This window comes from Sus scrofa, chromosome 11 (genome assembly GCF_000003025.6).
Source record: "Sus scrofa isolate TJ Tabasco breed Duroc chromosome 11, Sscrofa11.1, whole genome shotgun sequence".
Classification (NCBI taxonomy): Eukaryota; Metazoa; Chordata; class Mammalia; order Artiodactyla; family Suidae; genus Sus; species Sus scrofa.
Genome location: NC_010453.5, coordinates 75,843,601 through 75,869,986, shown reverse-complemented (window position 1 = coordinate 75,869,986; position 26,386 = coordinate 75,843,601). Strand labels below are relative to the sequence as shown.

The 26,386-nt window shown below is 42.7% G+C and overlaps 1 protein-coding gene across 1 annotated transcript in view; it reads right to left on the bottom strand.

The window, feature by feature from the left end:
• Positions 1-26,386, bottom strand: part of MYO16 (myosin XVI) — a 532,176-nt gene that overhangs the window by 401,972 nt on the left and 103,818 nt on the right. Inside the window, 1 exon segment of the mRNA XM_021065905.1 lies at positions 7,095-7,358. Within this exon segment, the coding sequence (XP_020921564.1) occupies positions 7,095-7,320 (226 nt within the window). The 5' untranslated portion in view covers positions 7,321-7,358.

Here is a 26,386-nt window from a genome sequence, read left to right as displayed (position 1 = left end):
AAATGAGGCCAGAAGGGTGGGGCCCTGATCCTATAGGATTGGTGCCCTTTTAAGAACACAGAGCAGAGAGCTCACTTCCCCGTGGGCACCAAGGGAGGCCAGGTGAGCAGCCGGCCATCCACACGCTGCTGCCACTGGGAGGAGCGCTCTCACCAGAAACCAAAGCAGCTCGTGCCCTGATCTGAACTGTGAGAAAATTAATTTCAGGTGTTTAAAGCCCCCAGGCTGTCTCCCCCATCTTTTGTGATCATCTACTTGGGAAAAGAATCTGAAAAAGAATGGATGTGTGAACACAGAGAACCGAATCACTTTGCTATTCAGCAGAAATTCTCAGACCATTGTGCATCAACTCTACTTCAATAAAATTTTTTTAAAAAGTATTTTCCTTAATTTTTACAAAGCACCCAGTCCGGAGCCTACTGCTACGGCGGCCCAAGGAGATGCACGTAACACCTGTTTGTCCCTCAGACAACCCCGCAAGGTGAAAAGAAGGAAAAGAAGCCTGCCAGGTTTCACCCCCTTGCCATCCAGGTCACACACGCTTTGGCAGCTTTGAGGAAGGCAATCCAGCCTGGCTTCTCCAGCGTTTGCAGAGGCAGAAAACCAGCTGCTCCCTCCCCTTTGTCCCAGTGGGGAAGGAATTTCAGAGGATCAACACCCAGGATTCTCAGGTTTCATATCCAGTCTTATGTTTCTGAAATTCAACCAGAAGTAATCTTGTTTTCTTATCAAATCAGTGTCAGCTGTGAAAGATATAGATCTATGTTGCCCAGAGTATTCAAAAAAAAAAAAAAAAACAGCTTCTAGAATCACGCAGCTGGAGGGCAGTGGAATTGGCGCTTTTTATTTCAGGCAGCAATGCTGCCTGCAGCAGCCCATTGATCAGACACAGATTTCCTGCTTGTAGGTGCTTCTCCTGAGGGTTTGGCCAGGGTTGTAATCTGCCAGGTTTTCCTTTTTTCTTTATTTCGTCTTTCCAGACATAGCTAAGCCAGTCCATAAGGCTCTGTATTCCTGTGCTCCGGGGCTGCTGCACAGAGAAAGGAAGGCAGGGGGGGTTCTCCTCTGATCCATGAGGACAGCGACCTCTTGGGACAGAAAGTCAAGGAGAACATAACCTCGTCTTGAGCCGCACAGAATAGGGAAGATGAGACATTTATATCCAGAAGATAGTAGGATAGAGGTGAGCGAATTCGAGAGCCACGAATGAAATGCCAAGGAGGTGGCATCATGGGATGGCCAAGGAGAAATATCATTTCAGCGTCGGAAATCAGGGAAGATGACTTAACTCAAGCCCTGTCTTTTTGGGGTCCTCAGCAGCAGTCTGGGCCTCTGACGGATTGTGCCTTTTTCGTACAGAAAATTATTGGTCATTTTTTTTTCTTTTTTCCTAGACTGTTCTGAGCACAATGCACCAGAGTACTCTTGGTTTATACCAGCGGCAGCGGCGCTATGTAATATGTGAGGGATTGAAGACCTTAGTCGCAGCATTAATTCAGGGACTTCACATTTGGGTTTTTTCAGTTTCAATTTAATTAAAACTTGAGAGTATGCAGCACGAGAAATGAGAGATTTCAGGTTCTCCCATGAATTCTCATTAGACATTCGCCTTCGTCCTCAGAGAGCAGGTCTAAACGGTACCAGCCGCTGGAATAAGGCGTTGACTCGGGTGGGTGAGACTGTACCACCAGGAGGCAAGGAAGTACTGGACCTGCCAGAACCCAGAACCTGCCTTCCTCATCCCTCAAACATGAAAACCACTGGGTTAAGCTTTTAATGTGCTTCTTAATCCAATATGTCCCTTCCACAGTCTTCCTTATCTTGATATAAGAAAATGATTTTTTAAAAAGGAATAAAACCTAAAAAATTAGCTTCTGCCTTCAGGCTCACGCTGCCATGTGGATGCTTTTGCCGGCATATCGCCGTTCCTCTGGATAACCGGGAAAAGCCCTTAATCACTGTCCGGAGGAGAAAAGGGGTGACCACGTGAACCCTGGGAGTGTGAAGATTCGTACTGCCTTAAACACGGACCCGCTGGTTACCACTGAGCCACGAAGGGACCTCCAACACTGTCCCTTCATTCCCTTTCAGATCATTCCAGAGCTGACAATTATAATGCGAGTGGGAATACATGACAGACGTACGTTCTTTGCATGTATGATGTAACCAATCCTCCAGCCACTTATGAGAGATGGGCATCTCCGTCTCAACTTCATTTGCAGAACAGCAAGGTGAGACACAGAAAGTGCCCTGGCCAGAGAAACCCAACTCCTGAGTACTTGGGTTGGGTTCCAACTCATTCCCCCCAAATGCAGAGTTAAAACCCCTGGTGATCCCTTCTCAACAAATGCCCACTGCCATTCCTTCGACATGGATTTCTAGTTTGGTTTTTAAAGAACAGTGTATCTTTCCACCTAGATTACAGGTGCTTATGAAGCACATTCTCCATTTCTCTCAATTACTCTCAGTACCTGGTAAAGCTGGAACTACATAGCAAGCAGTGAAAATAATTAATACTTCTTAGGACTATGAATTTGGTATTGGTGAAATATTAAGTCTCTCATTAAATCCACACAGACTCCCACAGAATTTAAGTGCACTTAATTTCCAGCTATTTATGATTTTATAACCAGTCTTTAAATGGGCACCTTTAATTACCCAGCAGCTGTTACCTATTAGTTGAAAGCATCATAGTCCAGTGATTAGCTCTGCAAAATTCCAAACTGCCCCAGGGTTGCTAGATTCAGCATGTACCCAAGCTAAACACACTTATCCTTCCATCTCTCTGATGGAGACATAGACCTGGACCCGAAAAGCTCCCCCCTTTCTCTGGTATCTAGACGTGGTCCTTTTATTCCCATGTCTGCTTCAGAAAACATCTTATCTGAGCTACATCTTTCCACATCTTCTCCCTCCTTTGTCAGGTTAGAGGAACAGATTCATGCTTAGCTTAAAGGATGTCTATTCCTGTATCACTGTGAATTTAACAAGACAGGGATGCTTCTGACAAACCTGCCCTTTCCCTTTGCCCAAGCCTGGTACTGCTCTGGAATGTGGAAGATGCAGACAACAGTATATTGTTATGTCTTTCCATGGGGAACATTCATTTCTCCTATTTCTTCCTTAGAGATGAGAGGATGCTTTATATTTGCTTTATAACCCCACCTCTCTAATACCCAAGACGTCCATATTGGTTGAATCCAACTCTTTTGGGGGGAGGGTCCACGTATAGTCATGTCAGGTATAAAAACGCCTATTTTTGAGTTTCAGACGTATTTATCCTTGAGAGGGCTTAACGCACATCTCACCCTATTTTGTTCATAATGAATGCTAGGAGGGAACAAGGATGGGTACCTACTCCCGGATTTGATCACCATTCTAAAGGTGGCAGAGTCTTGGTATCGATTTCTCTAGGTATCAGCCTAAATTTGCTGATGGAATGTCACGTTTTCTCCCTGTCTGTTTGTGCACCTGGTGATGGGGAGGTTAGGGAGGGAGAGTGAGGCTGCATTTGGTAGAAATCCACAGCTCCCACTGGGGGAAGAGTGCCAGAGCGCAGGGCTCATCTTCATAGAGAGCATCATTAGATGGTAGAGGTGGAAAGTTATAATTGGCTCCTTCTTCATTTATACACTAGATATACTGGAGTAGTATAGATGTCTACTAAATACATACATATACATCTTAGATAAATTTTTAAAGTTTAAAAGTTGAGTAAGTTTATGCGGCAACCAACCAATTCATACTTTTAACTTCTTTGCCAATCTAGTAAATGCAAGAAAGGGCTGGGCTAAGTACTCTTGAGCTCTAAGTTAACTGCGGTTTCCTTTCACTTCTCACATATACACACTTGAGACATATAGGAAACGAGATTTCACATTCGGTCTTAATGATTTACTTATGAAATTCTACGTAAGGAAATGTTCAGCCTTTCCGTAGATCATCCAGTACAGAGAAGCATTCATTGCATTCCGGGCTTATTCTTGGAGAGCTCTGGAAAAGAGACACACAGCTGATGCCTCCCATAAATTATTCAGGGGAAGTGCAGCTCTTTACAAATGTGCAACTAAATCAACATGACCTCGAGGTATCTGGGCCAGAAGACCAAGGGAATGGTGCTGACATTAACGGAAATAGAAACAGTTGGGAAGTTTTGGTTTGGGCAAAAACATGGGGATAAATACTCAGTTTTATACCTAATAAGGTAAAGACGTTAAGACGATCAGAATGGTGGAGTCTGGAGCTGAGGCGAAAGGTCTAGATGGGACCTGGGAAATCATTAGAGTGGGTGAAGCTGAAGCCTTGCGGGGAGGATGGATAGAAAGAGCAGAGTAAACGTCAGAGCTTTGAGCCGTGGACCTCAGACCAGAGCCCACCAGAAGCTGAGGACCAAGGGCTGGAGAAACAGCAGAAAGAAACAGTGTCCCATTGCTGTAATTTGACAGTTTCCTTTTTTCCCAGGTGAGTTCTCAAAATTTTAAGTAAAATGGAGATAAAATGAAGTTTGACATTCCAGGTCTATAGCTATGCTGACAAGGGCAGAGGAAGCAAATCATCTTATGGAGTTGCTGGTTTAGCTCAATTAACTATCAAAAATAAACTTGAGGGGTGATATATCAAGTGCTCTTACTACAGAAGAGAAAAACTAACTTAAAAAATTAAGTGCGTAGAAGAAAACTCTTGGAGATGATGGATGCATTTATGGCCTGCAGTCTGGTGATGGCTTCTCAGGTATATACTTAGTTCCAAGGTATCAGGTCATATGTATCAATTATGTACAACTTCTTCTATGTCAAACGTACCTCAGTAAGATGGTTTAACAAAAAGGAATCGCCTTGAGAGACAGTGTGGTATTATGAACCAAAACATGGCTTTGAAGCTTAAGTAGACCTGAGATGGTAACTGGTTCCAAGGCTCACTGTACAATGGGAAGAAGAGCCTACCTACTGAATATGGCTGTTGAGAGAATCAAATTACCGAAATCACATAAAGCACAGACAGTGCTGAAAACATTGGTAGAGGAGTTCCCATCATGACTCAGTGGTTAACAAACACGACTAGCATCCATGAGGATGTGGGTTCGATCCCTGGCCTTGCTCAGTGGGTTAAGGATCTGTTGTTGCCGTGAGCTGTGGTGTAGGTTGCAGACACGGCTCAGATCCTGTGTTGCCGTGGCTGCAGCTGGTGGCTTTAGCTCCGAATGGACCCCTAGCCTGGGAACCTCCATATGCTGCAGGCGTGGCCCTAAAAGACAAAAAGACCATAAAAGAAAAAAGAAAAGAAAATACTGGTAGAATGCTAAATAATAAAAGCATAATAAAGACATCCCATCGCCACTTATACTACTTTCAGCAAAACATATTGGGGACTAATTAGGAAAGACAAGCTGATATTTGGGAGTGACAATTCAAACAGAGGAATTTCGTTCCCATTTTAATCTTCTCTGCATTAAGACACTTCCTCCCCTTTTCCTAAAGTGGTACAACTCAAACAAATTCAACTTTGACTTAAAACCCCTAAGAAAATTTAGAACAAATGTTCCTTTCTAGATGGAAAAGAGCTGTTGAACACATTTTAGACTGATGCAGAACCTAAAGTGGCAGATTACACCCTAAAAAAATCAACAGCTCCCAGAAAAGAACAATAAAGTGTTGAAGATACTAAATTTACACTTACAAAAATACAACATTTAGACAGTTAAACAAAAATCCCTGAATCGCTTGTCCACGGCATAATACAAACTTTAGTGCAAATAACATACCCGTTGAGAAAGCGTTCGTTTGATCCTTTATACTCAGTAAGTCAAGGCAAGAACTTGGAAATAGGAGATGAAATAAAGTAACTTCCACAAATACAAACTCTGCAAAGTGTTTAACAATAATTTAAATGGAAAGCGTTTTTCTTATGAAAGCATTTTTTACTGTCTCAATTCTATAAACGTATACATCGGACACCTTAGGTAGCTTAAAAATAAATGAAAATATGACTACCGTGACTGAATGAAAATATTTTCCTGGATACATTTCTAGAAGAAATAAAACATGTGTTTCAATGCCTTTAAAGAGATTCCTTGACTTTACAGTGCAATTTATTTTTTTAATTTGCAAGAAAATTAATATTTTTCCCCTGACAGAGTAAGCTATATCGGTACCCAGGTGGAATTTTCTAAGGTGGATCAGAGACCCAAAAGAAGTGGTAGATAAAGAGAGATAATTCATGCTTGAATCAGCTCCAAGTATAGAGTGATAGGCCATCTGCTATGGGCTCAATTTTTATGCCCCACCCCAGACTCACATATTGAAGACCCGCAATGTGAAGAATTGAGGATTCGGGGGCCTCTGGGAGGTAGTTAAGTTTGGATGAGGATAGAGCCCCATAATGAAGCTAGTACCCTTACACGAAAAGAGAGACAGGGGCGTTCTCTCTCCCCATCTCCTGAGGGCACAGGAAGAGAGCCCGCACAGAGAACTTGGCCAGCATCTCAGTCTCGGACTTGCCAGCCTCCTGAACAGTGAGCAAAGTTCATGAACAATCTGAATGAACAATCTGTAAGGAAACCACTTGCTTTACGGATAGGTAATTCTTACTTACGAAAAGCATACAACCAGGAGTTCCCGTTGTGGCTCGGTAGTAACGAACCCGACTAGTATCCATGAGGACTGGGGTTCGATCCCTGGCCCCCCTCATTGGGTTAAGGATCCAGTGTTGCTGTGAGCCGTGGTGTAAGTTGCAGACACAGCTCGGATCTGGCGTTGCTGTGGCTGTGGTGTAGGCCGGCAGCAACAGCTCCAATTCGACCCCTAGTCTGGCAGCCTCCATACGCTGCAGGTGCCACCCGAAAGAGCAAAAAACAAACAAACAAAAAACACATACAACCAGTTTATCAAAATGTTGCATTTTTTCCATCTTTACTAGGAGACTTGGGAATTTTAACTATGTTTATGGGAAAGAGCATTTTTTTCTTACTTATTTCAGGCAGTTAAAAGAAACCTCTCATATTTAAAAGAAGTTCTATCTCCCACTTCCTCATCAAAACACAACAAACAGAAAATATGAAACGCCACGTCAGAAAAGGATTGTCTTGATGTCCTTACCTTCTTTGTCATCGTGGTGGATGATTGCGTCCTGCAGCATGTCAGCAAGGTTAAAATGAACTTTCTGAGTCCTCCCATGCTTCAGCCTTTTCAGGAGCCCCTCCTGCTTCTGAAAAGCCTTCTCCCTTTCATAGTAAGCTTTGACTTGTTCACAGCGCATGCGTTTCACCAGCCGCTGCCGCTGGCCCAGGGGGAGGGACTCCAGCAAGCACTGGTCAATTTCCATTTCATGGGATCGAAAAATGTTACATAGCTGAAAGCAACCTGAAAGAAACACAATGCGGAAGTCACTAGAACCATGGCCCCAGCCAGGAGAGCGCTGCAAGCATCACCTGTCACACAAGTGGGAAACCCATTCCGCCACCCTGCACAACGCCTACAAGCCCTTTTCACAGACGGCAAGAAAAGCAAAGAGTGACAATGGCTTACTCGAGATGGCATAGTAACAAACGGATCACATAATTCGATGTGAATATGTTTGGCTCAACATAACTATGAAGCACCCTTCCTTTCCCCTTTCTTTAAATCTGTACCAAAGACCTAAACGTTTTCCCACGGCATTGAACTTCTTTGCCTAACGGAAGAATGCCGACTAAACTTTACGGGTTCAGTTGTGGCAGAAAGCCACTCCAGGTCTTCAAGAGCAGCCTGATGGGTTTTGCATGTCTTGATGGCTCTGCTGATCCAGTGTAATAGAACACAGGTGGGCTATCCATGGTTTGTATGCTACAGTGATCATTTTCCATCCATTTACTGCTGAGCTCTCTTCCTTGTGATCAGTGGCACTCGTTTCTAAAAGACCTAAGAATGGTTATGTATCAAGACTGCGCAAAGGAAAGGGGAGTATTCTCATGGCAACTCAAAATCATGGTTGGAATTGTTGCTCTTACAGTCATTGTCTTACTTATTTTATTTATCTATTTATTTCTTTCTGTCTTTTTAGGACCACACCTGCAGCACAGGCAAGTTCCCAGGCTAGGGGTCGAATCAGAGCTGCAGCTGCCAGCCTACACCACAGCCACAGCCATGCCAGATCTGAGCTGCATCTGCGACCTACACCACAATTCACAGCACGCAGGCTCGTTAACCCACCGACCGAGGCCAGGGATTGAACCCGCATCCTCATGGATACAAGTCAGGTTCGTTATCGCTGAGCCATGATGGGAACTCCAGTCTTCGTCTTACGAATATAATGATTAGCAAACTGAGTTCCCTGTCCTGGACCTGAAAATCTTCACTTTCCATTTCCTCTAACCACCACCCCAGACACCTATAATGGAATTATCCAAACCTGTATCAAAAGCAGACAGAAATCTATGGGGCCCTACGGGGTACACAAGCCTTTCAGTGACCTGTTTCTTGGCCATTGGAAGAAGGGTTCAGCGTCCTAAACCCTCCCTGAGTTTCAAAGCGAGATCCAAACAGCTGCTTATCAGAGGAGAGAGGGATGCAGACACGAAGGTAAAGCAGAGCAGAAGCAACAGGGCAGGGCTGCCCAGGGTCCTGTGGCCTCCCGAGGGCTGAACCTAACCTTCCAGAACACATGTCCGAGTTCTTCTGCAGGAACAAAGGCCCCGCCGACAGGAAGCGTGGTAGCTGCAGGCCAAGCTCAGGCCCGTGAAGCCAGAAGGCTGATGAGCGGAATTCCGGCAACATCACCGGGTTACCGACGCCCCACCCGCCCATCCGAGGAAGGGCACACACCCGGCAGAGCGCCCCGCAAATCTCGCCTAGAAACTCTTCTGACGGCCATCAGTGAGTCCCGGGCTTTTGAGAACGAGCCACCCATGCTCCTTGCTTCGCCCTGAGATAAAACTTTGCTCTGCTCCAGACTCTGATGTTTTTTGGTTTGTTTGGCCTCGCAGTGCAATGAGCACATGAAATTGGGTTTCACACGAACTTGGGTTTGACGCTTTTACCAGCGCGTTAAAACTTTGCTATTGGCAGAAAGGGAACGGTCAAGCTCTGAAGAGTCCAGGGTCTGGCTGACAGACCCAGGAGGGTCGGATCACTGTCTGTCTGTTCTTCTCCCGAGGTACTTAGGCCGTAAGTCTCCGGCAAGTGAAAGTAGTTCTGCCTGCGCAAAAACGCGGCTGATCATGAGCCCTACCTGGAGAGATGGCACAGTAAGAGTCTGCTTCACCTTGGGACAAGCGCTCTGTTCCTTTGACAGGACAGCAAATTGTGACAAGGCTATTTTCAGTTCTATTTCACGGAGGCTTTGCAAAGCTTTATGCTCAAAAGCCCCAGGCGCAACCATCCCTCTTGTGCAGATAAAGAAAACTAAGAGGAGAGAGGCTGTGACTTCTCCATGGCCAATGAAATGATTATTGGTCAGTCATAAATGGTCCACCAAGGCTCGAAATAAGTAAGTAAATAAAAGCCTGACTCTTGAAAGCTAGATTCGACATACATATGTGTGTGTGTGCACAGGGTAGGAATTGAGTTTGGGAATTGAGTTGGGGTTGTTCGGTAGCCTTTGACAAAAGCTCAACATTCTAGATCCATGTTTTCATAAACCTGGCCGGGAGTCTTCGTAAGAGTGATCTTAGAAGGACCAAACAGCTGCACATAAAACGCTCCCTCTCCTCTGACCCGAACACAAAGGGACAACAGGGGGTCTGAAATTGTGGCAAAGTGCTCTGGAGTCTGTCTGCTGAAAGCCAAGACGCCGGCCACAAACAGACCACCTGTGTGGGCACATTAACCCTGGGCGGGAGACAGCCTCTGCTTTCCACCTGCTTAGGCAAGTCGGCAGATGCGACTGATTAACTTGGATGCCCAGGACCCCGTGACTTCCCATGACTTTCCCAGCATGTCGGTGGGTGCACAGGGGACCATCAGAGCCACCGAGAAACCTAAAACCACCGCCAGTGTAGAGTGTCCCATGCTGCTTGGGGTGCCGTCCGAAAGGGAAGTTAATCTAATAAATACAACAGCCCTCCCGTCCCTCCCTCTTAAGAGAAGCCTCGTGGCGAAATGTTCAATTAACTTTGGAGGAGTCCGTGGCGACAGCTGTAGAGTCACAGCAATCTCTCTCCCTTATCAAAAAGCAGCACTGGGGCTTGTTCATAAATTAATTTCCTTATGATCTGGAAAATCAGCAGCCAGGGAATCAAGTTTCAAATTCATATGTGGATAAGAAGATATCTATTTTTTAAACACTTTTTTGTTCCATGAATCCCCATGCTTTGATTTTAAATGGCCTAAACTTTGATTTATTTCATGTTCTGGGAATGGACTGGGCCCTGGGATTTTTGGCTGATCATGAGTGGACAGGCTATGTCATATATATGTGCCACATCCATTTGTAAGACAGACACTAAAAATAGTAGTTATGGAGTTCCCGCTGTGGCACAGTGGGTTCATGATTCGGCCTGTCTGTGGGGAGGCACAGGTTCGATCCTCGGACTGGCTCAGTGGGTTAGGGATCCACTGTTACTACAGGTGTGGGGGCTCAGATTCACTCCCTGACCCAGAAACTTCCATATGCTGCAGGGGCAGCCGTACAAGGAAACAACAAACAATGAACAAAATAAAATGGGAGACTTAGGCGAAACACAGTTTCAAGGCGGTCTACTCAAAATCTCTGGAACTTTGTCACCAGGGCACTAAGAACAGCAATAGTGAATTCCTCAGGTGATAATCTGGAGAGCCCCGGTGCAGGACAAGACTCTGAACTGGACCAGGCTGGTGTGCTCCCGGGATGGGAGTCCTGGGCAGGGATTGGGTTTCCATTTGCATGATAGGGTTGATGGAGTTTGGCCTGCCCAGCTACTGAGCTGGGGGCTCTTCCCAGATACATAGCTTAATTCTTTCCCCCACGATTTTGATTCTCTTTGCCTAGGAAAAAAAAACGCATGTGAACTCACACAACTTCAACATTATAGAATGAGTTCATAAGAATATGAGTTCATGAGTATACAAAGACGCATGCAATAAAACAGGACATATCGCCACTGTCACACAGACTATCTGAAGCCAGTTTTCTCTTCTCCTTAGACAAGTGACTGGACATCATTTTTGAGTTTCCCAGGCCAGGCTCATGACAAATGCCATATTCTGTCACTTCTGCCAGCTTGATACCCAGGATCTTGGTAGGGAGCCACCTACCAAGATGGCAACAGTGATGGTGCCCTGGTTCCTGCAAGTGCTTTCCGCCCTTCAGCCCTTATCTTAATTTAACTTCCTACAAGCAAGAAACTAACTTCCACTGTGTTCAGCCACTGACCCTAAGGGCTTTAACTCTTACAGCAATTCACCGCACCCAACCTAGAGGGTGCTGTTGTGAGGAGTTACTTGTTTTAGGGGTAAATGGTGATGGAGGAACATTAACATTTTCTAACGTTTCAAATGATAAGATGCCTCCTTTACTATCTACCAAGTAGGGTGCTGGTGAATTTTTACCAGTCAGCTCTGGTGGGTGGGGCTGGAATCTCTGAATCATCATGTGTTTGCCAATTACCATGGTGCAAATATCCCCAGCATAGCCAATTAAACCCAACCCTGTGACATCACTAAACTCAGAGATGGGACCCTCCAGAGTCAGCGCAGGCTGGCTTCACAATACTGTCTGCTCTGCCTGGTTCTGTGTGCATCATAAAAAAATAAAAATAACTCAGAAAAAGATATTCCAGCATGATTTCCAAGACATGATTGAAGCAGACGGCATCAAGAATTACCCACTTCTCAAGAGAAAACGAATATATAGATAGAAGAGCCTTTTGCTCAAGATGTTTAACTGATTTAAGCAAGCTGTAGTTTGCGTTTCCATAAAAGTAGATAAGTACCCATATAGTTTAAATTTCTTAATCGTCAAAGTCAGTCACTCATAGACAGCAACATTAAATAGTACAACGTTAAATAGTACATAAACTAGTGAAGTTCAAACTGAATTCCAATCTTAGATATAAAATTTCCTATCGATGATTTGGAGCCAAGTACTCAAAGTTCTAAGATTTTTCTTTTAGTATGTAAAAAGGAGTGAATCTGTCAAGCTTTCTGGGATATGTGAAAAATTAGGGAGAGTTAAAAAAAAATGTCTAGCACAAAGCAGGTCCTCGATCAATGGCAATCATCTTATTAGGTACATATTATGAGGAGCTGTGTTTCCAAACTGCATACGTGGGATATGTCAGGAGAAACAGAGTTGCCAAAGGCACCATGCAGAAAGTGCCAAAGTTACCTTTCCTCTTATTTTCTGGAACATTCCAGACCCAAGGTCTCTGCACTTCTGTGCCCCCTTCCAGGAATGTTCGCCTTCCAATAGCTGAAGACTGCGGGCAGCACATTCCCTCCCCCAGGTCTGCACCCAACAGCACCTTCTTCACAAGGCTCCCACAGGCCACTTCACCTATATTTGCAAATGTCCCCTGATAATACTTTCAATCCATATTCCCTGCTTTGTTTTCCCCTTAGTATTTCTCAGACTGTTACACTTCTACACCAGCAGTTATTATACTAGAAGTCACACTATACTCATACCTATATGACTGAAAAACTTACATATGTTCTCCTTTATTTGTATGCCCACAAAATCAGGAAATTTATCTACTGCTTATTTGGAGCCTCTGGAATGGTAGATATTCAATACTTTTGCTGTTGTTGGATGGAATTGTTTAATGAACCATTTGCTTGCTGGCAGAATTTCATATGTATTATTAGGACCAGATCCAGAATTCAACATAGAATAGATAAATGCTTATCACTTCTGCTTTTACAGAATTGTTTTTCCTCACAAAATGATCTGGCCTGACCCAGTGTAGCCAAATTTACCAATGTATTGAATTTCTTGATCTACAAGGTTACTTTTTTGGGGGGATGGGGGTAGGTGAAATCTTGTATAAATGGCTACCCTGCTGTTCTAGATAAAAATGTACAGACATCTACCAGAGCCAGAAGTCCCCACTTAGCAAATGCGCGTCTCCATATGACAGCCAGAAACCCAAATACATAAAGGAAAAAAACCAATATCTACATTTAAAAATAAATCTGCAACATCTATTAAAAAAAAAAAACTAGTAGGCTCATGCTTTGGCTTTGGAGGGCTCTGCATCATGTGTTGACCTTGAGAATTTATACTGCAGCAAACCAAAAATATAAAGAATAAAGTCAAGGGCACTAGGAAAATGAATTGCTGAAATTATTCTGCTGTACAACTACCAGAAATGCCTTCATCTCAGTTAGGATCAAAATCTTCATGTGACCAAAGCACACTTAATGTGGGGGATTTTTATGCATAGCTCTCCATGACTAGTAAACAGGCAGAAAAAAATTATTAAGGGCATAGATAATTTGATCTAAAGGACATTAATAGAAACATGCACCCAAATTTCAGGGAACAAACCTTTACTCCAAGAATTCATGGATGATGTACAAAATTGACTATGTCTTAGGACACAAAGCAAAGCAAATTTCAACAAACACTGAAGAACTGGACAGGCATTTTCTTAACCCAGTTGAGAACTGACTCTCAACTATAGAAGTGAAGAGATTCCCAATATATTCAGAGACTTAACTGATTCTAGATAAAGCACAGTTTAAGGAGGAAAACACGATAGAAATAATACATTTTTAGAACCAACCATTGATAAAAGTCTGTATTAAGTTTGTAGATGAAACTGGAATAGCTCACAGAAATAAATTTATAGCTCTAAATGTCTATATTGGAAATGAGTATAGTCTTGGAATCAATGAGAAAAGTACCTGTTTCATAGTTAGATAAGAACAATACAAGAAGCTCAACAAAAAAGAAAAAAAATAATAAAGTAAGTGTATAAATGAAATAAAGAGGGAAGACTAGGGAAGATATGACAAATGGACAATATCTAGAAAAATATAACTTAACAAGAATGACTCAAGAAGAAACAGAAACTTGAATAGGTTTATAGTCATTACCTTAATTAAACTGTTACAATCTAATCACCAAAAAGAAAACAACTAAACAAACAAACAAACAATCCATGGCCCAAGCGATTTATAGACCTTTAAGGAATGAGGAGACTGTTTCCCCAACTCTCCTACACAGAATAGAAAATATGGAAATTTTCTCAACTCATTTTCTGAGACTAGCAGAAACTTGATACTAAAATGAAATAAGGACATCACAAAAAGGGGTTACAGATCAATCTCATTATAAATGCACATGTAAACAGCCTGTGTGCACATTAGCAAAATGAACCAAGGGGTGTGCATTTTGTCAATGGAATGGAAAGATGGAATGGAAAGGTTTCTCAGAACCTCTGTGAAAGTACCTCATCACTTTATCTTCTGTTTCAAATTTAGAAAAAGGGAGGCCCTCTGTCATTGCCTCTATTCTACCTCAAAATGAAGGTTTTAATCAAGAGAAGAAAAAAGGAAAAATAAATAATGGACGTAAAATGTGGGTAGGAGGAGGGGAAGTATCAGTTATCACTGTAAACATTGCTACCCACATAGAAAAATCAGCACATTCTAGGACTCAGCTATTGGAACTGATAGTTCGGAATTACAGTCATCATGAGTCAGCACACACACAGAAGAAGAAAGCTCCATTGTTCCTGGTTCCATACCCAGACCCCCCTTTCCTGGGTGTTGCACCCATATCCTCGGCTGCTCTGAGTATTGGCTGGTAATCACTTGGCGTTGTTCTATTCTGGAGAGTATTGCCACAAAGAAGAAGTCCATGTGCTGATCACACGTCCTGCCACCCTCTCCCTCACCTAGCCTTTAATGACTCCTTCCTGAAAGCCACTGGGGAGTCTGGGTCTTCTGAGCATGAGCTGCCCATTCTCCATGCTGGGTGTCCTGCAATTAACACTGTGCTTTCCTTCACCATCTCAGTGTCAGTGGATTGGTTTTACTGCACATTGGACAAGGGACCCAGGTTTGTTTCTGGAACAAAAGTAGAATGGAGCTTACCAGGAGCTAGGGGAAGAGGGGAAGAAGGAGTCATTTAATGGGTGTAGGGAATCATATTTTAAGGATAAAAACGTTTTGCATATCTGTGGCACAGGAATGTGAATATGCTTCCACTGTTGAACTGGACACTTTAAAATGGTTAAGGTGGGGGAGTTCCCATCACGGCTCAGTGGAAACGTATCTGACTGGCATCCATGAGGTGCAGGTTCGATCCCTGGCCTTGCTCAGTGGGTTAAGGATCCAGTGTTGCCGTGAGCTGTGGTGTAGGTCACAGATAAAGCTCAAATCTGACATTGCTGTGGCTGTGGTATAGGCCAGCAGCTGTAGCTCTGATTTGACCCCTAGCCTGGGAACCTCCATATCCCAAGGGTGCATCCCTAAAAACACCAAAAAAAAAAATTTTGTTACAGTGGTAAATTCTATTTTCCAGGTTTGTTTGTGTGTTTGTTTTTACCACAATAAAAGAAGTGGAGAGGGGAGAGAATAAGGCATGCAGGGCTGCATCACAGGAGATTTAAAAATGTACACATAAGTCTTTTGTAAAAAATGTAGTTGCAAACTTAATGTTTATTCCACTTTATACAAACGTCTTCCATGAACTCCATGAAAGCAGTTGTCTGGAAAGGAAGTTAACATGCTTACACATGGATGTTGCATGAGCACACACCATACATACACACACATGATTATATCTTGGCACCCAACAACTCTCCTACCAGAAATTTCATTCTCAGAATCAATTGTTATAACATGATTCCAGAGGTATTTTTACTGCATATACAATGATAATGAAACAAAGGAGCAGTGAGGATTTGCAAAGACAAGATTATAATCAGTTTCAATATACTCCCCCAGAGCCTTAAAAAAAACACACTTTGAAAGCACTGAAGTCTTTTTAAAAAGTGCTAGATCTTAACATCCTGGTGATCAAGCTGTGGATCCATATTTCTCTTCACAAAGCAAAAAATAGTACAAAGAAATCATATTTGGGGAAGAATAGGTGTTATGCCCTAAAATATCTCAGGATTTAGGTCGACAATGCCTGTCTCATGTAACCCTGCACTGAAACTTTTTGAAAAATGGAGAAATATACTTAATTTAAATTCTTCTTAAGAAAATCAGGAGTTCTCATTGTGGCTGAATGGTTAATGAACCCAACTCTAGCATCCATGATGACGTGGGTTCGATCCCTGGCCTTGCTCAGTAGGTCAGGGATCTGGCATTGCCATGACCTGTAGTGTAGGCCAGCAGCTACAGCTCTGATTAGACCCCTAGCCTGAGAATCTCCATGTGCCATGGGTATGGCCCTAAAAATACCAAAAAACAAAAAACAACAAAAAAAGAAAATCAACAATATTTTTCATTTCACTAATGACACTGTCAAACTTTTTAAGTTATGTATCTAGACCATTTCTTTGATTTCTATTCAAAAATGTTTTCTCTTTAAATTAAAATTGGGAGTTCCTGTCGTGGCGCAGTGGTTAACGAATCCGACTAGGAACCATGAGGTTGCGGGTTCGATCCCTGCCCTTGCTCAGTGGGTTAACGATCCGGCATTGCCATGGCTCTGGCGTAGACCGGTGGCTACAGCTCTGATTCGACCCCTGGCCTGGGAACCTCCATATGCCACAGGAGCGGCCCAAGAAATAGCAAAAAGACAAAATAAATAAATAAATTAATAAATAAATTAGTTAATTAAAATGGAAGTGAAACAAATAACACATGACATAAAAATTACTGCATAAACTAGAGTATATTTTTTGCACATCAATCTATATCTTTCTACTTTTAATATTTTTATTACCACATTTCTTTAATAAAAAGGGATTTGATTATGATAACTAGCATTTCACTGGAAATAGATTTACAGTCATAATTCTTTTCAGGATTTGTTTCAGGGTAATGATAAAACTGGATACTGCCACCTTGAGGTGGGGATGGTCCTTGTGCGTGATCCAAGTGGACACACGTGTCCAATCCAGTCTACGGTAGTGGAGGGTACTGTGTCACAAAGACTCTGTCCTGTGTTATTAAGAGTCCCACCATCAGGCCCATGGGCTGATGCCCAGCACCTTGGTTTACCCTGATACACAGAGCAGGGACTGATCAGGTTCCTTTTCAGAGACAACCCAGCAACATTCAGGATCTTCAGATCTTCAGGTTTGAAGTCCTATATTTGGATATCAACCATTACCCAATACACACTCAGGGATAATTCTCTGGGGAAGTCTAGCCTCTTTAAGATCAGAATTGCTGACTGGGGGCTGTTCTCAGATGCTTAGAATGCCCTGCCATATTGCTAAAATCAAACCCTGTCTTTTCCTGAATGCCCCTGACTGTCCAAACACCATGCTCCCACCACTGGGTATCTCCAAGATTTAGAACAGAAATCACTGCCCTGTCCCTTCCAAGAGAGCAATGCTATGACATTAAAAGAGTCTCAGACAAGGATGGGTTCCTGGGTAGTTCAAAAGAGATGCTCTCTTACTTCACTTAGTATGAGAATCTCTAGTTTCATCCATGTTGCTGCAAATGGTATTATTTTGTCCTTTTTATGACTAAGTAGTATTCCACTGTATATATATATATATATATATATGTACCACATTTTCTTAATCCATTCATCATACTAAGTGAAGTAAGTCAGAAAGAGAAAGACGAATACCATGTGATATCACTTATAGCGGAATCTAAAATATGGCACAAATGATCCTATCTAAAAACAGAAATAAATCATGGACATGGAGAGAAGACTCGTATTTGCCAGGACGGAGGGGGAGAGAAGGGATGGATGGGGAGTTTGGGGCTTGTAGATGCAAACTATTAGATTTAGAACAGATAAGCAATAGGATCCTGCTACACAGCACAGGGAACTGTGTCCAGTCTCTTGAGTTAGAACATGATGGAAGATAGTATGAAAAAAAAAAAAAGAATGTATATAAATATAAATATGTGTGTGTGTGTGTTGCTGGGTCACTTTGCTGTATAGCAGAAACTGAAGAGACATTGTAAATCAACTATACTTTAAAAAATTTTTGGTAAAAGTTGAAACAAACAGAAGAAGAGAGAGAGAGACAGTCTCTTTGGACTCATAATTAACACAATAGATTTCCCTACTCTACCCCCCCACCGGACACCCTGGGACCCTCAAACTAAACAATCTTCTGTTCCGAATCCACATCTACACATTCCATCCTTAGTCAGCATCTTCAGTTCTGGCTGGAAGACTCAGCTCACTGATTCCTGCTGAACGGTGGGTTTCACAAATTCCCTGGTGTTCAGATTTTCCGAAAATGGGATGCCTGTCGATTTCAACACACAGGTTCCCTCCTAAGGAAACAGAAGCCATGCCTGGCTCGGGGACCCCATCTGTCAGTCCTGCAGCTTCCTGATGCCTTCAGTCCGAGTCCTAAAGCAACCCTGTCAAACAAACACTGGGTATGTCAAGCTCAAGGTCAGTGAGCACACGCTTTGTGGGCTTTATCAATGTTAATAGTTCCTCTTCAAATATCTTTTTTTTTTTAATTCAGAAGCCTGTGTGTATGTGTCCATACAATCCTAGATTCAGGGCTGTAAATTATTTTTTTAATGTCATCATTTTCCTGAGTCTTGCAAAAAAAGATTTATTTTAAATGTTACTTTGATGTAAAATATTTGATGTTTGGTATTATTTAGATATAAAATATTTTCAGTGCTGAAATGTGAATTTCACATACAATACTTAATGTTGGCTTGAATAGAATCTGGTTCCTCCCCTCCCCACCCCATTTCTTTGAAACAGAAAAACTTCAGGGAAAATTCAGATGCTAAAATCTCTATTATCCTTTCTATATTAAGAAACTTTCTAGGTTATCATTTGTGTTTTTAAATGATTACATTGCCCTTCACAGTAATTTGTAAGACAGTCAGATGAAAGAAATTCTTCAAGGTCAGTTTAAAACTCAATGTCAGCAGAGCTCCTGCGGTGGCTCAGTGGTTAACGAACCTGACTAGTACCCATGACCATGTGGGTTTGATGCCTGGCCTCACTCAGTGGGTTAAAGATCCGGTGTTGCCACGAGCTGTGCTGTAGGTCACAGACATGGCTCGGATCCCACGTTGTTATGGCTGTGGTGTAGGCTGGCGGCTGTAGCTCCGATTCGCCCCCTGGCCTGGGAACCTCCATATGCCTCGGGTATGGCCCTAAAAAGACAAAAACAAAACAGAAAACAAAACAAAATCTCAATGTCAGAATGAAGGGTACGATTCACAGATAAATGTTCCTGGGTCCCACCTAAGGACTGGCTTGCTCCCAAGTCTTAGTGCATGACACACGTTGGCTCTGGTCTCTCACCATTCCATTCTATTAGGCAGACTTTTCAAACATATGTCCATATCAAAACTAACACAGAGTAAGCATGTAGCTGTTAAAACTAGTCAACATTTCTGAGCCGATGATCGAAGGGCTTCAGCTTGCCCACTGAAGTTCACTACTAATTATTCCTAGTTACGAATTAGTGCCTTGTACACACCTTCCATCTGGCTACTCCACTGTGTGGGATCTGAAACTATCACTAACTACCCAGAGCGGCCGCTATTTCTTCCAGGAGCACCGCCCTTCTGGGCATCCCTTCTCCTAGCTCACCTCATGGGGTCCTAGTGGGTTGTCAAAAGGTCGTCCAACTCAACTGCCCCAGGAATGACCGAGGTCGAGCCCATCCCAATGGCTGATACACTGAGGATCAGTGATTGGTTCTCGTGTGGGCACATGGTCCTGGAGGGACCATTCTGCAACCTTCCATGAGATGTGCTAGATGGACTCTGGGAGATTTAAAAAAAAAAAAAAATAGACCCAGTTCTTACTGTTTTAACGTCAATTTCCTGGGAAGTAGGTATGTGTTTCTTATCTTCTGAGACAGAGAAAGGGAGGCAAAACCAGAAAGAGATGAAAAAGAGCGACAGGGAGAAAGAGTAAATGGTATCAGTTAAAGCCCCAGATCCCAGACTCAACAGTACCTGAAAGCCAACTAAATTCAGACTTTCCAGGTGTGTGGGCCATTTCCCAGATATGAAAGCCAATCAGTTCCCTTTTGTGTTTAAACCATTATGAGTGATTTTTCAAGGGCAACTGAGTGACTCATAAAACATACTAGTCCGTGAGGATCTTTTCTTTCCTGTTCCTAAGGGGACATTCCTTTTCACCCGTCCACTTTCCTTCTCTTCTGCCGTGAATATAGACCTTGTTTCCACAGTAAAGGCCAGGCTTAACTTTCACATTTCATATATATACATATAACACCCAAGGAAAGGGTGTCCATACAAAAACCTTAGGAAACGTAGAGGCCATTTCAACACATTATTGTGGACACTGGGACAATAAAGAGAAAGATTGTTAAGACACAGTTTTGTTACAGAATATTAATGACAGTCATTATGTGAATTGATTACACATTGACGATTCATGTTCATTTATCAAATATTAGTGTAGGTGCCATTAATATGTGTCCAATATTGTTCGTGTGAGTTTGGTTTTAACCTAAACCAGATTTGTTGTGTGATCAGGCCTCTGCTGCCTGCGGGCCTCTAGACCAGCCTAGATCTGGCGCAAGTGAGCCTTGCCCACGAGCCAGGTCTGACAGCAGAGGTGGGTGAATGGATGATGGATAAAGGGAGGGAGGGATGGCGAATGGATCGACCAACTTTCCCAGACACCCATGAAGTGACTAAGGGTGATCGTATCAGCTACATTTTTCTTCTCTTTTTTTTTTTTTTTTTTTCTTTTTTTTTCTTTTTCCGACTGCACCTGTGGCATATGCAAGTCGAATCAGAGCTACACCACACCTCCTGGCAACACCAAATCTGAGCTGCATCTGTGACCTATGCCACAGCTTCATGCAACGCCAGATCCTTAACCCACTGAGCAAGGCCAGGGATTGAACTTGCATCCTCACAGAGACAACATCAGGGTCCTTAACCCACTGAGCCACAAGAGGAGCTCCATACCAGCTGTGGTTTTCAAACAAGGACAAGTATCAGGCCCAAGAGAAGTGACAAGTCAAAGATGAAAATAACTAGAAAGTCGATGAGACACCCTCGGATGGGCCCACAAGCTCCAGGTGAGACTCCCCGACGGCTGGCTTTGCGTCCGCATTGGCCACATTCACAGTCTCAGTGCACACCTGCAGGCCTTGCTTTGCTGGTACGTGATGGGTGGTGTGCTACACGGACCCCTGGAGAGGAAATGAGGAGGCTAAGACTTGTCCAGGATCTCACAAGAATAGAGAAGCAGGAGCAAAGCACAGCCCTGCACTGGCTCCACCCATGAGTGTCCTGTGGAAAGGGTGTAACCGCAGCTCCCCGAAGCTAACCTAACAGGAAAAGTTGTTCGGAAAGGGAATAACGAGCTAGAAATTCAGGAAATGCTTCAATCTCCAAGTGGTTTTCTCCGCCAGTGATGCTCCACAAAGTGGACTTTTATACGCTTGAAACACGAGGCTCCAAGAGGCTTGGCCTCCAGCCACTTCACGTTTGCCCTCGGCCCACTTCATCAAGGGTTTCTCCGTTTTCTCCTAAGAGCCTGGATGAAGATTGGCCAATGGATTTCCATAAAGCCATCCATTAATTTGTATCGGGCTCTCCCATCACTCTTCATTTCCAGATAATAAATAAGCAAGCTTCTTTCACCTTTCCTTGTTCCAAAGACGCCAAAGCTTCTTGCCTCTTAGTTATCCTTCCCTGCAACTAGTTCCTAAGAGCAAAAGACCTTTCCAAGCCTAATGAAACTAAACTGGGGGCAGCTTTAGAAGGTGCACTGATTCACCAAAGTCATCATGTCTCTTTTGCATTTTAGTGTCTTGCTTTAAGGTGTAAAGAAGGTCCGATTAGCTTTTTTAACCACAACAATCTGTGCAGAACACATATTTACTGAACTGTCCATAATGACCCGCGGAGAGTTTTCTGAAGACATAAGTCAACTTAAAATCCAACAGTTTAAGAATCATTTAAATGGACTCTGCAGCAGCTGTATGTGACACTTCCTTCTTAGAAAGGAAAACGTAATTCGATTGTGGTTTGGAACAGAAGTTTTCAAAGCATGGTACAAACAGGGTCATTCTCCTGGAAGAGTCAATGGTATTATAGGTACTGGTCTAGCAGAAATTTATTTCTAAGAGTTGTGAAACTCAAGGTTTGCTTTCTGTCAAAGCTCTTCGAAACTGCCTTGCCATCAACATTATTCTCACTGTCATTGTGATTTTAGTTTCTCAAGTGATTAAACTATGCTCAAAGATTCGAAAGCGCAAAACCACAAAACAGCCGGAACACAGAGCCTTTAGTGATGGCAGGTGTGGAGGCACAGAGGAGTTTGAGTTTACAGACACGAGGCAGTAGATTCAGGGAACTCAAAACTACCCAAGTATTTCCTGTCTTAAAAGCAAACACCTTTTGGTAGCACCACTTCTCTGTCCAATTGCTCTTTACTTCCTCTTCCATTTAGGAGGGACCGGCTCTCACCTCTTAGGTCTCCCTTCATTTTGCTTTTCCGAAAAAAAGGTGTCCTTGTAACTCGGACTCACACTGAGTCAAATGAGGCAAAGATTTTGAGATAACTGGGGAACAAAAAAGAGAGTTTGACATTTCAATGCAGTAATTGCATGGAAGCCAAAATGCACCGACTGAGTGGTAAGACATTGGAGGGACATACACATCACTGAGAAGTTTGGAAGTAAGGAAAGTGGAGTCATGGGATATTCTCTTGAGTCGGTAAGAACATCGAAGTAAAAAGCAGTACTCACGGAGAAGTCTGGGAAGTAGTAATGAAACATTAAACAAAAGTATTGACTTCTGAGAGCCTAGATTCTCTGAGTCAACCACATGCCCACCCCTGCCCCAGGGCCTTTGCACTTGCTGTTCCCTCTGCTGGTCACACCCTTCCCACACATCTTCACATCCTGCCTCCCTCACTTTATTCAATCGTTCACAGGTCACATGTTGAGAGAGGTCCTCCCTTAATGACCAGTTTTAAATTGTCCCTTAAAAGTTCCCAGCTCACTCAGTAGCTCTTTAAACTTTTTAATTTTCTTCACATCGGTTGCTGATACCAAACACTTTTCTCCACCTCTCTTTACGTATTTACTCTGTCTTGTTACTGGCATGGGATTTCAGGATGGGGGGATCGGATCGTAGCTAGCTTTATTCTCCGTGTATCCTTAGACCAGTGCTTGGGAAAGTCTCGAGCTCCTAACGTTCCTTGAATTAATTAAGACAGGAATTAGTGAATGAAAGAGGCAGAAGGAAAATGAAACCAACTTAATGGATCCAGCTCAGTTTAGTTGCCATGACAAGTTTACGTTCCTCGGGTGACACTAAGTGTGAGTCAACCACTGGAAATATACGGAGTCCGCTTTCACTCACCCAAAGAACCTACGGAAGAGAAGACGGCGCATTGCATTAGCGTAACAGATGTCAAGGGAGGAAACGGGTGTGGAACCCGCCAGATACAATGACAAGCCTTTAATAATGCAGTGTCGGCACTGAAGCAACATGCAAGGTGCATCGCGGATGGACCAGAGCACAAGGTGCCACGCGTGACACTGCGAGGGTCTGCAGAGAAGTGAATGATGCGAGCAGTGCCGCCGACTGCGCAACAGGCATATGCCCTAGTCATTCGTTACTTCATACTCTTCAACTCTGCTTCTTCACTTCACAACCGATGACACAGGAAGGATAGAAACAGCCATAAAATACAGACAAATAGATGGTTAGAGAAAGAGATTTGTATTTGAATATAGAGATGTCCGACATGAAAAATTTATCTTTAGCAGCACATTTAATGATTTCTATCTTGTTCTTAATTGTGTTGCATTTATATATTTATTGCTGGCATCAGTTTTACTTCTTTTCTTTTATTGAACATTATATGTTATATTGAACATATATATATTATATGTTCAATAAAATAATATTGATAATAACATATTCTTATACAAAATACTCATATAACTACCAATAGATTGTCATAAATGTAAGTATCAGTTTGGAGCAATTGTGTTATGTATTATACTTTATTTATGTAGTAGAATTACGGATACTACTGACTTATTGATCTTATTCCAATATACTATTACATTTAAATTGCTGAGAAATTGTTTTTAACCTGATTGGGAGTTTTTTTTTTAATTTAAGACTAGGTGAATAGTTTTAATATTGAATGAAAAAAAGTAAATATTTGAGAATACCTAAGAAAAAAATGAAAAAATTAATCAGAAGGGATTTGCCTTATGATATATTAAAGTAACTATAAAGACAGAGTAACCAATACAGCAAGACCATAAACTAGACAAATGGATCAATATAACTTAGGAACAGGGAACAGATGTAAGTACATTTAAGAATTTAAAATGTGACAAAAATAGAATTTCAATTTGATGGACACGGTCCATGCAGGAATGGAAAAGAGAAAAAAAGTGACCCTCATCTTGCAACACACAAACATCTTAATTTTATAAGGATCAGAATTTAAAATATAAAAATTAAGTTTATAAAAGAGGTAGGGAAGGATCACTTAGCTTCAGGAAAAACTGACAACCCAAAGAAATAAATGAAACCAAAACCTGTAATAGAAAAGAGCGATATCATTCCCATACAGTAATTAGAAAATTAGATGCCAACCAACACCCAAAACAAAGACAAAAAAAGAGAAGAAAGCTACCTTCAGCATATATCCAGAAAAGTATTAATATCTCTTGATATAATACAGTACATAAAATTGATAAAAGATAAAGACTTTAGAGTTCCCGCTGTGGCTCAGTGGGTTAAGAATCCGACTGCAGCAGCTCAGGTCACCTGTGGAGGCTCAGGTTTGATCCCTGGCCCAGTGTGATGGGTTAAAAAGGATCTGGCATTATTGCAGCACCTGTGGCTCAGATTCAGTTCCTGGCCTGGGAACTTCCCTATGCCATGGGTGTGGCCATTTAAGAAAAAAGATAAATATTTCAATACAAGAGTGAAAACAGATATGAAGAGATAAGGCTAATAAAATGATGAAAACCTCTTCATTACTAGTAGAATAAAAGCAGAGCCTTGTGAGAAACCATGATTCCACCATGGAGTTGACAACACTTGAAGACAGATGCAGCATCTCGGGTTGGCAAAGACAGGGAGCTGTACATTCTCAGCTGGGGGTGGGCATCTGGAGTGCTGGAGCTGAGTGGAAGGACAGCTGGCAGTTTCTGCAATCCTTAAAGATGCACATGCCATTTCATTGAGCAACGCCACTTTTGTGAATCAATACTCTAGTAAGATAAGCCAAAAATACTAAAATACTATGTTTTCATGCTTATACAAGAGGAAGGAGTTTATAAAGAAATGGTTTAACCAATGCTAAGGAATGTTCACTTCACTATTAAGAGAAGAACGCTTCGCTCATCTTCATTAGCCGGGAAAGACACCCACGTGGATAAGGAGGAAAGGAGAGGTCTGAGTCAAAGGGACACATTTGCGGAAATACAGACGGTGTTTAAACCAAAGGAATGGACGAGGTCACCAGGGATTTTATCAAAGCATCAGGGCCAAGCTCTAATGAGAGAAAGCCAGCAATGAGGCAGAGGAATTAGGAGAAAAATCCCAAGAATTGTTACGGAGGAAGTGAAGTCACGTGAGAAATTGCCTCACATGAGCAAGGACTACTATCCACTGGATTTTTTCACATCAAGGTGATTTCACCAAAGTGGATTCGGTGGCGGGGCGAATGGACCAACTTGGAGAGGAAAAGAGTCGCTGAATGTTGGAGATCACAGGTATCAATTCTGCCAACATGTGACCATGAACCCAGAGAAACGAGGTGGTGGCCAGAAAAGAATCTGAGGTCCCAGGGGACTGTCTGTATTTAAACTGATGGGAAACGGTGCAGGGGGGAGACTGGTGATGCAGGAGAGAGAGGCAATGGCTGAAGGGGGTGCAGGGTCCAGAGTCCAGAGCTCCCTGGCTTTGGGAACACGGAGGAACTATTCAGGGTGACAGACAGACGTGAGCAAAGTGGGTTTCACACGTTGGCGCCTTTGTAGACGTAAGGATGGGGAGAGGCGGCAGTTGCATCTGATGGTTCCTCTTTTCTCGTCCTAATGACTTTAACCTTCTTGCTACTACGCATGCACTTAGAGGAGAACTGAACCCCCGGAGATGGAAGCCAGGCGGAGTTGTTCCAACTTGTTCCTGAGACACCTGCGGGAATTTAACAGGGCGGACCGCGAGCTTCTGATCCAGTTGGTCAGAAGCGCAGGTGCAAGGTTTCAGGAGACACCAAACTCGAGCCCGTGACTCCCTGGAGCTCCATTTCTCATTGCTATTTTTTTTTCCATTTTTTAAAATTTTCCTGAAGTATCCTCGATGTGTAAGGCTGGGATCATTTCTGCTGT